General features: G+C 60.2%; 1 protein-coding gene across 3 annotated transcripts in view; it reads right to left on the bottom strand.

Moving 5' to 3' along the window:
• The window catches only part of NCOR2 (nuclear receptor corepressor 2), a 166,751-nt gene that overhangs the window by 52,870 nt on the left and 101,046 nt on the right, over nt 1-12,835 (bottom strand). For all 3 annotated transcript variants that reach the window (XM_025401526.1, XM_025401524.1, XM_025401527.1), the window contains exon 18: nt 6,718-6,860. In XM_025401526.1, the coding sequence (XP_025257311.1) occupies nt 6,718-6,860 (143 nt within the window). The remainder of the gene's footprint in view (nt 1-6,717; nt 6,861-12,835) is intronic.

Raw genomic sequence — 12,835 nt, forward strand, 5'->3', positions numbered from 1 at the left:
AGCACCACTCAGAGGGTTGCACAGGTGAAATGAGGTGGGACAAAGAGCACAAGGGCAGGTGCTCCTCTGGACAGAACAGTCCGGAAGGGCTTCTGCAAGGAAGTGACATTTGAGCCAAGATTTGACGGCGGAGGGAAGGGGCCAGCCAGGCTCTGGATGAGAGTGGCAGGTGCAGGGAGTCACAGGTGCAAAGGCCTCTGTTGGGGGAACATTCCGGGTATGTCCCGGAATGGAAAGAAGCCCACGTCGCGGGGCCTCCACTTTCCCTGCTCCTGGGAACCCCAGCTCCTCACTCACAGAGCCCACCCTTCTTCCCCAACTTAGGCACCGTCATCAAACCGCTCATCTTTGTGGCTCACAGGGGTGGGTGTTTCTTTGTCCCCATGGTGAGCCAGGCAGAGACTCTGAAAGTGTTTGTTGACTGACTTGCTGAGCAACTGTGAAAGGCCAGCCTTCGTGGGCTTGAACGCGCAGACAGCTGAGAGCAGGGGCATCGTGGAGGCAGCATCTCGAAGTGACTGGGGACTCCCAGGGGGACTGGAAAGACACTGGGGGGTGCCCACCACAGCCTGGTGTGACAGGAGCGGCAGCAGCCTGATCCCTCTGGGGTTGCTGAGAAAGAGGCAGGCCCCTCGCCACACCTGGAGGTACCCGCAGCTCTCAGCCAAGAGCCCTGTATTGTGTTGAATGGTGTCCCCCAAAGTTCACATCAACCCAGAACCTCAGACCGTGACCTTACTTACAAACGGGATCCTGCAGATGTCATTAGTTAAGATGTTGCCACACTGGAGTGGGGTGGGCCCTAAATCCAACAGGACTGACAGTGGTGGAAGAAGAGGGAAATACGGATTCAGGGACATGAAGACCCTGTGGCAGCCGAGACACATGTGGAGGGATGCAGCTACAAGCCAAGGAATGTCATGAACTGCCAGCAGTCACTGGAAGATGCAAGAGGCTCCCCTGCAGCCTTGAACGTGAGCACAACCCTGCGGACACTGGTTCCAGACGTCTGGCCTCCAGAATTGGAAGAGAATACATCTCTGTTGTTTGTACCGGTCTGTGGTACTTCCTTGCGGCAGCCACAGGGAATCACACATCCCTCTGCACTGGTGCGCCCAGATTCCAAGAAAAAGCTGCCTGACATCCAGACCACACAGCCTGCTCTCGGGCAAATGCCAGGTGGGCCCTGCCCACCCCGGCCCTTCACCATGGCCAGGCTGGAGCTGGGCCTCATGAAGGGGAGGAGAAGGGTTCTCAGGCTCCAAGCCCCAGCCACAGGCAGGGAATGGGATCACTTCCTGTCCTGCCTTCTTCCTGAGCAAACAGGGTTCCTCTCAGCACAGCCGCTTGGAACGCAGGGAGGAAAAGGGAAACGTCTGCTCGTCCGTTAGTCACAGTTTCCGTCACCAACAGTCGGCCGGAGGGCCACAGCCCTGCCCCTGCCAGTGCCCACAGGGCCCACGGGGATGCCCAGCTCTGCAACCCCGCACATGTCCTGGGCCCAGTCCCAGCCCTGCCCCGAACCCTGAGCCTCTCCCAGGAGAGTTCGAGCCTGTGGCGGCCTGAGAAAGTGGTGGCATGTGGGTTCTGCGGCTGCGGCCGAGGGCTGCCCCTGCTTCCCGAATCTATTTTTGGCAGACAGAGGCTCAGGAAAGACTCAGGGCTGGGTGCCTTGAGCTGCCCGGGCAGTGGCTGGGACATGGGAGATACTCAGAGTCTCGAAGGGAACAGGGGTCTCCTGTCGGCCTGCTCGTGGCGCCCACCATCCTGGAGAGCAAGGTCTCTCTGTGGGGGCAGGGTGGGGCCTCTGAGGCAGCGGACCAGGATGGTGCCAACACCCTGAATCCCCACAAGGCTGGGTCTCAGGGAGAGTCCCAGGAGTTACAGTTAATCCTTACACACATGGTCCAGCATTGTGGGATCTGGTGTGTGTGGAATACGAGATGCTGGTGATGGCATCGGTCATTACGGCTGATGTTTACTAAGCACCTACTATGCGCCAAGCGGTTTCTGGTATTAATTTATCGGATCTGCACAGCCGCTCTGCATATCAGGGCATGTCACCCCCTGCTTCAAACTCTCCAACACCTGGATAAAATTCCCAAGTCCTCCGTCCATCCACATGGCCCTGTGTGATCCAGTCCTGGACCCCGCCTGCCTCTCCAAGCTGCTCTCCCCTCTTCCCTCCTCAGGGACTGTGCTACAAACACATTGCCCTCCTAGCCAGAGGGCCTCTGCACCGGCTGTTCCTCTGCCTGGACACCCTTGCCCCAGATATCTGCATAACTCACTTCCTCACCTCCTTCGGGCCTTAGCTCAGACATCAGAGAGGTCTTCCCTGATCACTCCATCATTAGCTCATCCCTCCCACCTCCACCATCAATCATTTTCTACTACATTCCTCTCATAGCATCTTCAGACTCCATTCCGAAATTGAGTGTGCGAACCTGTCTCTCGCACCAGTTCCTCAAGGGCTGGGATCTTTGTTCTCTGCTATATTCCCACCATACCTGCAACAGTGTCTGGCACAGAACAGATGCTCTGTGACTACGTCTTTAGATGAATGAACCTGATAGACAGGGACAGTGGCTCAGAGAGGCAGACACATGCACAAGACCACACAGCTCATGAGTCGAGGAACCCAGATTTGAATGCCGGCCAGGTTCAAACATTTCCTGGCCGGACCATCTCTCTGTAGGCCTGTGCAGCCTCAGGTAGAAGAGATTAACAGCAGAAAACAAGGCGGGGCCGGGCCAAGGCTGAGGAGGACAGAGACTGAGGAACATGGAAGCTGAGCCCGAGGGGCCTGCATTCACAGATGGGAGAAAAGGGTAACCTTCGGCCATAAGGAGGGGGAGGGAAACCTCGCAAAAGACACTGAGGCCAAGTGTTACATAACTCTGGGACATGCCCCACCCACCCGCCTGCCCGCCGGATCCTGCTTCCTGCTGACGTCGCCTGTGGCCACACTCAGGCCAGGCCTGGTGCAAGGCAGGAGGGGACACCCACTGACCCTCTGCTTCCCCACTCCTTCCTTCTCTGGCCAAGGGTGACATGTCTTCCTGTACTCCAGACAGGGTTGGGCCAGCAGCCAGAGGTGGCTGTTACTGTGTCAGGATTCACTGGGATGTGCCTTCCTCCCTGGGACTGAAAGGCACAGGGGAGGGGCAGGAGGCGGAGGTCACCAGGTTCAGCGGCATCTCTCCGGGTGAGACCCGCTTGTATACTGCAGCGATGGGAAGCTCACCACTGCAGCAAGAGCGGCCACTGTCAAGACGGCTGGCCTGGCCTGAGCCCCGCTCCCTATGATGGGTCCCTGCATCTGCTCTGCTTTCGCTGCGGCCCTCGATATGAGGGTACGCCTTCGAGGTGGGCCAGGAGCGAGAACCAACCGCACACTCCCGAATCACTCATTCTCATCCAGGTCCCAACCTGGTTCTCAGGGTCCCCTCCTGCCCACGCCTCCGGAGTCTTCAGCATCAGGGGACAGAAGGGCCACCTTCTTTATCAGCTGTGTCATTCAGATCAGAACCACTCTCATCGACACTAGGACGACCCAGCCTGAGTCCAGCCCTGGATGGGGGCTGTGCCTCAGCTCAGAATCCTTCCATGTCGCCTCCACTCCCTCCATGGCCCACTAAGTGTCAGCTTCTCAGCCCAGCAGGAAAACCCCATCCATGCGTCTGCCCTCAGGGCACCTGCCATCGCTTCCCTGGGATACAGCAGGCGCTCAATAAGGGGTTGCTGAATGGACAGTGAGAATAATACTGGATGCTTATTGAGGGCTGACCAAGGAACAGGCACTACCCTTTACAAAAAGAAACACACTTGTTCTTCAACAGCCCTATGCCTGGGTCCCATTCTTAGCCCCATTTTACAGAGGTGGAAACTGAGGCACAGAGAGGTGAAGTGAAGCCCAGTATCCTTTGACCAGGTCACTAAGCAGCAGTGCTAGGGTGCGAAGCCACCAGCTCCAAAGCCCTGCTTTGCACCATCCTTCTGGAGTGCCTCTCTGAATGAATGGATGAATCAATCAATCAATCAATCAACCAGTCGTGAGCGCATCACCATCAGCACTATCACAGCTCTCACTAGCAGAGTGCCTGGGGCACACTAGGCCGCGTTCCAAGCACTCTGTAGCAGCCACCCAGTGCATTCCCACAACAGCCCTTTGAGGTGGGTTTCATTATTGTCCCCATTTCACAGATGGGGAAACTGAGGTGCAGAGAGCATTGGTCACTTCCCCAAGGCCACACAGCTAGTAGGTGGCAGAGCCTACATTCAAACTCAGGTCTCCTGGGCCCAGTCCCTGCTCCCAACCCATAGCACACTGTGGCTGTGCCTGCACACACCATTCAAGAAGGGCCCTCGTCAGTGGGATCGCTGGCTGCATGTTTGTCCATGCCAGCAGCTTCATTGGTGGTTACTACACATGACAGGGTGCCTTGAGCATGGCCCATGCCACCTTGGCCCAGTGCTCATATCTCCCACAAATCTCCTAGTCTAATAAAACCTTCCAACTCAAAAAAAAAAAAAAAAAGGAGGGGGTCTCAGGCAGCCCTGAGAAGGGGGTAGATGGCGTCAAGATAAAATAATAATGACCACAGCAGTAAGAGTAACTAGGGCAGGTCGCCTTCCCAGAGCATTGCCCCTCTGGCAGGCACTAAGGTCCTCACAGGTAATCACTCGTTCACTCCTCACAGGACCTCTTGGATAAGAACTGTTATTCCCGTACTTTACAGATGGGGAAACTGAGGCTTAGAAGGCTGAATTCACTGCCCAAGGTCACAGGGGTGCCCAAATCCACAAGCTGGGCCTTGCCCCCAGTCTCGCCCTGGGCCTAATGGGACGGTTCACCATGCTGGGGTCTCTGGTCCTCCAAGCCACTCTCAGGTTTTGGAGTCTCTGGGGGTACAGCAGGGCCACACCCTGCAGAAGCCTGGAAAGCCAGGCTGAGTGGCAGCAGGCTGCAGGGGAGGAGACGCCTGTGGTCATGGGGTGAGGGGGACAGGCGGAGGGGGCCCCGGAGGGGGAGGCGGGGTAAGGGGGAGGCGGGGTGAAGAGAGAGACAAAGAAAGGAAGGCTGGGGAGAAACCAGGAGGCCCTTTTTGTGCCTAGGGAGATGCTCAGGGCCAAACCCCTGCCCCTGAGTCATCCCGGATGGACCACTTCAGACTCCTGACCTGGCTGACAGAATCAATGGCCCACAACATCCCCCGACCCCGGCCCAGGCCCCCTGCTGCGCCCCCAGGCTGCTGTGGCATGGGCCCTCTTTGCCATAAGGGACCTCAGCAGGTGTTAGGAACAGGGGTCTGCACATTCAGCCAGACACAGTGCCTTCCTCTACACCCAACCAGAAAGCCCGAAGCATCCAGAAGAGGAGGGCGCTGCCTGAAGCCCTGAGCTCTGGGGACAAATCCCAGGGGCTGATGTGGAGGGCACGCGGGGCACTGCTTAACTGGAAGTGACGGGGAGGGGCCTCCCTGAGGCCAGAGGGTGGATTTCAGCGCGGACCACAGGGCCGTGGGACTGTGCCCCCTCGGTCCCGGAGCCACCAGCAGCCGCGCGCACACATGACTCACGAAGAACCCACTTGGGAGGGTGGAAGGATGTCCTTAAATTCTGCACAGTACTTGGGCAGAGTTCAAACAGGGCGAGGCTATACCTGGCCCTCCCACTGCAGGCTGTGTGACCTCACAGCCTGCTCACCCTCTCTGGGCCTCAGCAGGTTGCAGGGAGGGAGCAATTCAGCATGGCCTGTCTGGAACACACTGCATACACTTTACACCCAGGCGCAAGGCAGCCCGACGTCACGGTTTGGTGGGGAGGCGGAGAGGGGAGCTATGCAAACCCTCCCTCGTGCTTCTGTATCGATGAGGAAACACGCAGCCTAGCGATGAAGAGCGTGGGTGCTGATCTCATAACTGTGGGTACAAATCCCAATTCATTGCAGATGAGCCTGGCTAAGCCTCAGTTTCCCCAGCTCTAAAATGCTTGGCAAGCATGTCAAAGAGGGAGAAAGGAGGGAGGAAGGAAAGGAGAGAGGTAGTGAAGGAGAGAGGGAAGGCAGCAGAGGTCTCCCTCAAAATGCTCCTTGATTCCCAGAAATAGCTGCGGAAGAAGTGGCTGTTCCTTGGAGGCCATTAGGCGGCGAGGCGGGCCTGCACCTTCTGTGCAGGAGGGAAGGGTCTCAGCCTCCCAGGACCTGCCTCAAGCCCTCCAGGATGCTGGGGCTGAGATGTCCGCTCCCCGCCCCCTAGACCTGTCCCTCCCCGGCCACAGCAGCCCTAAAGCTGTGAGGTCAAATGGGGCGGGGGAGCTGCTCGCTCCGGACCCATTTGCCTCCGGGTCCTCATTCCAACGCGCTGACAGCCTGAATTCCTGGCTGAGTCAGTCTGGTCCACCGCGCTCCTTCCCCCACACCCTGAGCTGGGGCTGAGGGCCCCCAGAGGTGTCTGTCTGAGCGGAGCAGGGTCAGGGTGGGGGTGGAGGGCAGCTGGCCTGGCCCTTCTCCAGGGCAGGGACACACAGCAGCATTGCGGGCTGCAGCCATCTCGGGGCACTCCCAGGCTTGAACCCCCAGAAACTGAGTTCTAACAAGGCGGCATAACGGCCCCTCCCTGGCCCACGCCTCCTGGGGTGCAGAGACACCTCCTGAGGCAGCCTGAGCTCCTCTCCCAGCCCCCGGGGGCGCGGCGCAGGCAGCTGCGGACTCACCATCTTCAGCTTGTGCTGCTGCAAGATCTCATCGAGGTTCTGCCTCTTCTTGTAGTTGAAGTAGAAGTTCTTACACTGTGACACGGTCTTGGAGCCCACCATCCGGGCGATGGCCGACCAGTTGCGGCCGTGTTCCAGGAGACCTGTCTCGGGAGAGGAGAGCAGTGAGGGGCGGCCAGGCCCGGCAGGCAGAGGGGCCTGTGGACATGGCCTGGGGGGCAAACGGGCCTGGAGCAGAAACCCAGCCTGGGGCTCCCTGCTCAGGCCCAGGACCTCGAGAAGAAGAGACAGCGATGGCCCACGTGTCCCCTGGCGGGGAAGGTACTAGAGGGTGGCAGGGCTGGCCTCTGGGGTCTGGTTTCTCAGTCACTTGACTCCAGGCCAGGATGCATGGGAAAGGCCTGGGCTGGAGGAGCCAAAAGCGACAGGTGAAGCCCCACTGAGCCACCGCGCAGAAGTCTGGGGGCGGAGGGCTGTGAATGTCCAGGATGCACAGCCTCTGCCCAGGCCCCACCTCTCCTGCCTCCCCCAAGCTGGGCGGGAGGGCGGCCGACGTGACCCAGCCCTGACACTCGCTCACAGCTGCAGGCGAGGCCTCGGGAGACCGTTGTTTTCCGGCCACACCGGCCCAGGGAAAGGAAGGGACGTGGTGAGCAGGGGATGGGAGGGTGGAGGTCAGGGTGGGGGTGAGCTGGGGCCAGGAGCCTCCGGGCCCAGGTTAACTGGGGCACCTCCAGGGCCCAAACTCCCTAAGGGCACCTAAAGGCCCACTCGGGACTCAAGGCCCACCAGGCCGGGTTGGGCGGCTGGAATTTGCTCTCAAACCCCAACCCGCACCACCAGGAGGTTCTCTCAGCCTCACAGACCTCCTGCTGTGGGAAGAGACCCTCCAGGAATTGGCAGAAAAAGTTCCCTCCATCCCCAGGTCTCAGGCCAGAGCGGCATGCCGCCCCCCACGTTCTAGTTTCAAGGCCACAAACACCAGGCTCAGCAGAAACACAGCCCCTGCTGCACCGGAGGCAGCGCCTGGGAAGCCAAGCCCCCGGCCTCGGCCCATCTGCCCGGCGAGCTGTGGCACACACAGGCACAGGCACAGGCCAGGCAGCTCTATATTTATGCCCGTGTCTCCAGCGGCGTGACCTTGTATGGCCCAGCCAGCCCGTGCAGGTAGGGCCTGCCCACTTTCCCAGGGCTGTGGGAGAGACAGGGAGCGCTCCTGACCTAGGGGGCTGTGCGGCAAGAGGGTGCCCCTCCAGGGCAGCAGGCCCCGAGGCTGAATCACGTAGCTCAGGACTTGGCAGCCTCCCTGAGCTGGAGCTATACTTGTAAGGACTTAATGAAGGATTTCCCGTAATGAAGTTTTTGACTATTTTCCTTGAATCAAATCAATCTGCAAGCCAAGCTCCAGCTAAAATGGTTCAGGGGTCGTGGAGCCGAGGGGCAACCGTCTGTGTTGGTATTTTCATTCATTCCTTCATTCCTTCCTTCCTTCCTTCCCTCCCTCCTTCCTTCCTTCCTTCCTTCATTCATCCATCCACCCACCCACCCACCTACCCACCCACGTGCCGGCTGCCTGCCTGCTACACACAAGGCTCTAATGCAAATAAAATAACAGCAGCAGAAACATCAACACATCAGCCCATGGCATGGCTAAGTGACACACAGAGTTTGCAAAGCCCTTCAAAGACTTGGTTCCTTCTCATCCCTGCTGTCGTGGCTGTGACCATTTTCCCATCCCCAGGGGGGGGAAATCTCCTGGGGAGATTTCAGAGGGTCCCGCCAACTCACCCAAGCTTAGAGGACCAGCCAAGGCGGGCAACGCGGGCATGGGGCCCCAGACTTCCTGCCCTCCGGGTCCTCTGGCCCCCGTGGCATGGGGGTGGCACTGACTGACAGGCCACCTGCTCGCCCGCTGTGGCCCTGGGAGCCACGTGGCCTCACGGCCCGCTCCTCAGGGTTCCTCAAGGACAGGCGCAGAAGGGGAGGGCCGGGGCGTGGGATCAAGTGGCACCCGGCCCCTGACCTTTCCCTCCGCCCGCGCCAGCAGCAGCTGCCACTTCCAGAACCTGGTGGACGGGGCCGTGCGTTTATTTATATTTCCCCAGCCGGGGCCAAGAGAGCCCAGGCAAACATGCTGGGCCAGAGGGATCACAGGCCCGGAACCCGGGTGGGAGAGGGCGGGTCTCCCATCTGGGCCTGCCGGGTTGGGTGGGCATGGAGAGCCCAGGGGGGGTGGCCCGACGACGCTGGGGAGGTTGACATTTCCAAACTCAGTCAATAAATAAGGAGGTGGCTAGGAGCCTGGCTGGGGGTTGGGGACCCTAATTAACTCCAATCATGGGGGCAGTGGGAGAGGGTTGAGGGCAGGGGAGAGGGGATGGAGGTGGGGATGGGGGTCACCCAGTCCTTCCTGAAAACATGCGGCTCCCAAAGGAGCAATGGGCAGAGTCACCCGGGCACCTGGCCAGAGCTCGCCAGCAGTCTCGGCCAGCCCTTCTGCTCTCCGGCCTCAGTTTCCTTAACTGCCCTGTGAGGGGCCAGAGTGGGTGTTCCATTAGCGTCGGCCAGGGCCTCGGGGTAGGGGCAGGCTGGCACTGGCTTCCTCTGGTTTGTGTTTTGGGAAGCCCAGGCAGAGGGTGCCGGGCACAGGGAGAATGACTTTCCACCCCACCGTGCCTTGGAGCCCACCCCACCAGACCCAGCCTGAAGCCCCCGTCCACCTGGAAAGCCCCCTCTGCACAGAGCATCACAGACCTTCCCAGGCACAGATCCAGGTCCCACCCCTGCTTCCAGGAGAGGCTCAGCCCAGCAGGGAGAGAGAGGAGGGGGCACGGGGGAAAGGATGGGCTGGGACCCCCATCCACTCCAGGGCCCAGAACTCCAACTCCCCAGCTGCCCCAGCTGCCCAGCCTCAAATCCCAGACGGCCACGTTGCGGTCCCTGCCCCTGCACCCGCAGTCCCCCATCCCCTCCCCAGGACCACTCACTCACATCCTCTCATCCGCGTCTCCCCCTCGGCCAAGTTTTCCGGAAACATAGGGCTGGGAAGATGCCCCGGGGAGCGGGCCCAGAGAAGTGGGCCGGCAGGCTGGGCGGCCGCGGCCGGCTCTGCGAGGCTGCTGGCTGGCGTCTGCTGGCGGCTCAGCTCAGCCTCACATCCTTCTCCGTCCCACGGTGAGGGAGGGAGGGAGGGAGGGAGCGAGGGAGGGAGGGACGCGGCGGGCGGAGGCTGGCTCGAGAGGGGCGGGAGGCAGCTCCTTGCAAGCCCGCCTGCCTGTGGTGGCCCGGGGCTCCTCCAGCGGCTGCTGCCACCTCTGACGCTGTCCCCAAGCCGCTGTGGGCGCGCGAGGTGCCCTTCCCCGAGGGTGGTGGGTGGCGGGAAGTTGTCAGTGGTGCGTGTGGGGCACCCCTGGGCCAGGCATCGCTGGGGCGCCGCGTGCCAAGCTCCTCCAGCACCAATGTGCCCAGTGCGGACGCTCAGCGAGCAGTGCCGGCCAGGGCCCACAGACCCCCGGGCCGGGCAAAATCCAAGGACCCAGGTCCAGCAGGGCAGCCGTGTCACCCGCAGCCGGGCTCAGCTCTGATCTTCCTGCTGCCTGACCCAGCGAGACGCGGCAGGACTGAATGTGACCTCCAGACGGAGGCTCGCGGCGGGCGGGCGGGCGGGGGAGCGTGGCAGAGGCCCAGGTTCACAAGGGGCGGGCCAACTTGGCACTGGCTCCCCCTCCCTCTCTCCCCATCCGCGGCGGTGGCGGCGTCAGCAGTGGTAAGAACAGATGAGGGTTCCAGAAAAACAGAGCTTCTCCACCCCCGGCAGACGGGGAGCAAACAGCTTCTTCCGCCGTCATCCCCTCAACCCGTCCCCCCACTCTCCGTGTCAGTTCCACCTGAGCTCTGTCCCCTGCCTGGCCTGATGCTGCTGAGGCTGATCAAGCCCTCCATCGGGGGCTATGGGTGGGCAGCAGGGCTGGTCTCGCATTCCAAAGGGAGCCTGGGATTTGAGGAGCCTTTGTCCGGTGCACACAAGACCTTCAAACATTTAGGGGAGGGAAGGATTAGGGGATTTGGGGTTCCCAAAGGGCCCTCTGCTGCTGGGGGATCTTGGGACAACACCTGCCCTTTTCGTCCTCTGAGATCCCCTGCAGCCGTGAAGGAACACTGTCGGAAATGCCAGGGAGCCTCCCAGGAGGTTGAAAGTTAACTGAGCTGAACTTTGGAGCCTAGATTCAGGTCACGACCGACTTCCCTGACTCTGGGATCATTAACCTGCTTTTGCCTTTAACCCCCAGCCCTTCCATCCTGTCCCCGAAAACCTGGGGAGCAGAAGGTGTCTCTGGAATGCCCCAGCCCTCGTCCTGGGGCACGATGCCAGGGGAGGGCAACAAACCTCAACCACATCAGGGATCCGGGCCTCTCCACCTGAGTCCCACCCTCCATCCTCTGTAGGGGAGGTCTCAGTGCACTTTTAAGGATGCCAACCCCATCAAATCATTCTTCTGCTTAAAATCTTCCAGTGACCACCTGAAGCTCTTGGAATAAAATCCAAAGGCCCTAGGACGGCCCAGGCAACCCTTATGGAGCCAGCTCCATGCACCCGCCCAGCCTCTCCCTGGGTCACTCGTGTATGCCCCAGGGCCTTTGCACTGGCTGCTCCTGCCACCTCCACGGCTTTCTCACGGATGTGCCTCGTCCTCCCTCTGGTCTTGGCTCAAGTGATAGCTCCTCAGAGAACCCTTCTTTGCCCGCCCCACCAAAGTGAACCCCCCGTCGCCCTGCCATCCCAGGGTTTGATCATCTTCATAGCTTTTGCCACCTCTGAAATTAGCTCCCTCATTCCACTGCTCATCGGCAGGTGTCTGGGGTCTGCTGGGCACCCTGGGCATCGTTGCCACCCGTCTGGGTCCCTGGTAAGGAGCTTGCAAAGGAAGAGGGGGCTGTGGGTTTAGCCCTGCACCCTCCCAAAAGAGGCTGGGGTATCCCCCTTGACACTCAGGCACACGCCCCCCACGCTCTGTGCCAGGGCGGAGACGGTAGATTCTGCCACCATGCCCTGTGGTCTGGATTCCCCGACCCTACTTCTAATTTCTAAGGAAGGAGTTTCGTTCTGAAGAGTCAGGAGGCAGGAACTAGGAAGTGAAATTGACCAAGACAGGAAGTCCAGCCAGGAGGTCTGAGTCACAGACAGAGCGGAGAGACAGGCGCAGGGGCCCGGTGGCCACAGGGGTAGGTGCTTGGGGCTCCGCTCGGCTAATCCTGCTCTGGGCACCCATGGGGCAGCGTCCCACATGCTATCTGGGGGCCCGTGACGAGCTGTTCTTGTGGGGGCCAGGACTCAGCCTCCTCGGCTCAGGTGCTCCGGCCCTCAGGGAGGCCTGCGGCCCTGCTCAGATGCTCCCAAGCTGCTTTTCTCCAAGGGTCTGCAGATCTGCACCCACAGCCAGGACTCCAAGGGGACCACACCACCACCCACCTGCATCTGGGGATGTCGCCGCTGTTTTCTCTGGAAGTCAGCCCCCAACCCTGGAAACACACTCGCTCTCCCCACCCAGCCAGTCACCTCCAGCCTTGACGTTTCCCGCCCCTTCCATGAAGACTCACAGGCTGCCTGCCAGAGGGGCATCGACCACCGCCCTCCAGCTGTCATTTTCCCTGAGACACTCAGCATGTTCTGCCCAAAACCCTATCAAAGTTGGGAGGAAAAGACCCAGCTGCCTTGGGCCTGAGTCATGCCACTTCCTCATTTCGGAAACCCCAAGCCCTGGGGGTGTTCCACATGGACGGTGCCTCCGCGTTGACACCCCTGACAGGCCGGGCACCTCCTGCGCGTCTTGTCAGGACTTCCCGAACTCCTGCCATCCTGAAATCCCATCGGGATGTTGGCTGGATAACATCACACCTGGACTTGCACCTCCCCACTCTTTTCTCTCCATCTCCTCTTTCAAAAGTCAGCCTTGCTATCTGCCTTAGCCTCCGCATCAGCAATTACACCCGTAAATCATAGGTACAATGTGAACAAGCTACATCTTCTCCCAGCTCTCAAAAAAAAATCAGACTCATTAAGATGAAATAAAGTCACCTGCGTACGACCTGGCGCTGTCTCGCCTACCATTTCCGGACG

This window comes from Theropithecus gelada, chromosome 11, assembly GCF_003255815.1.
Source record: "Theropithecus gelada isolate Dixy chromosome 11, Tgel_1.0, whole genome shotgun sequence".
Lineage (NCBI taxonomy): Eukaryota > Metazoa > Chordata > Mammalia > Primates > Cercopithecidae > Theropithecus > Theropithecus gelada.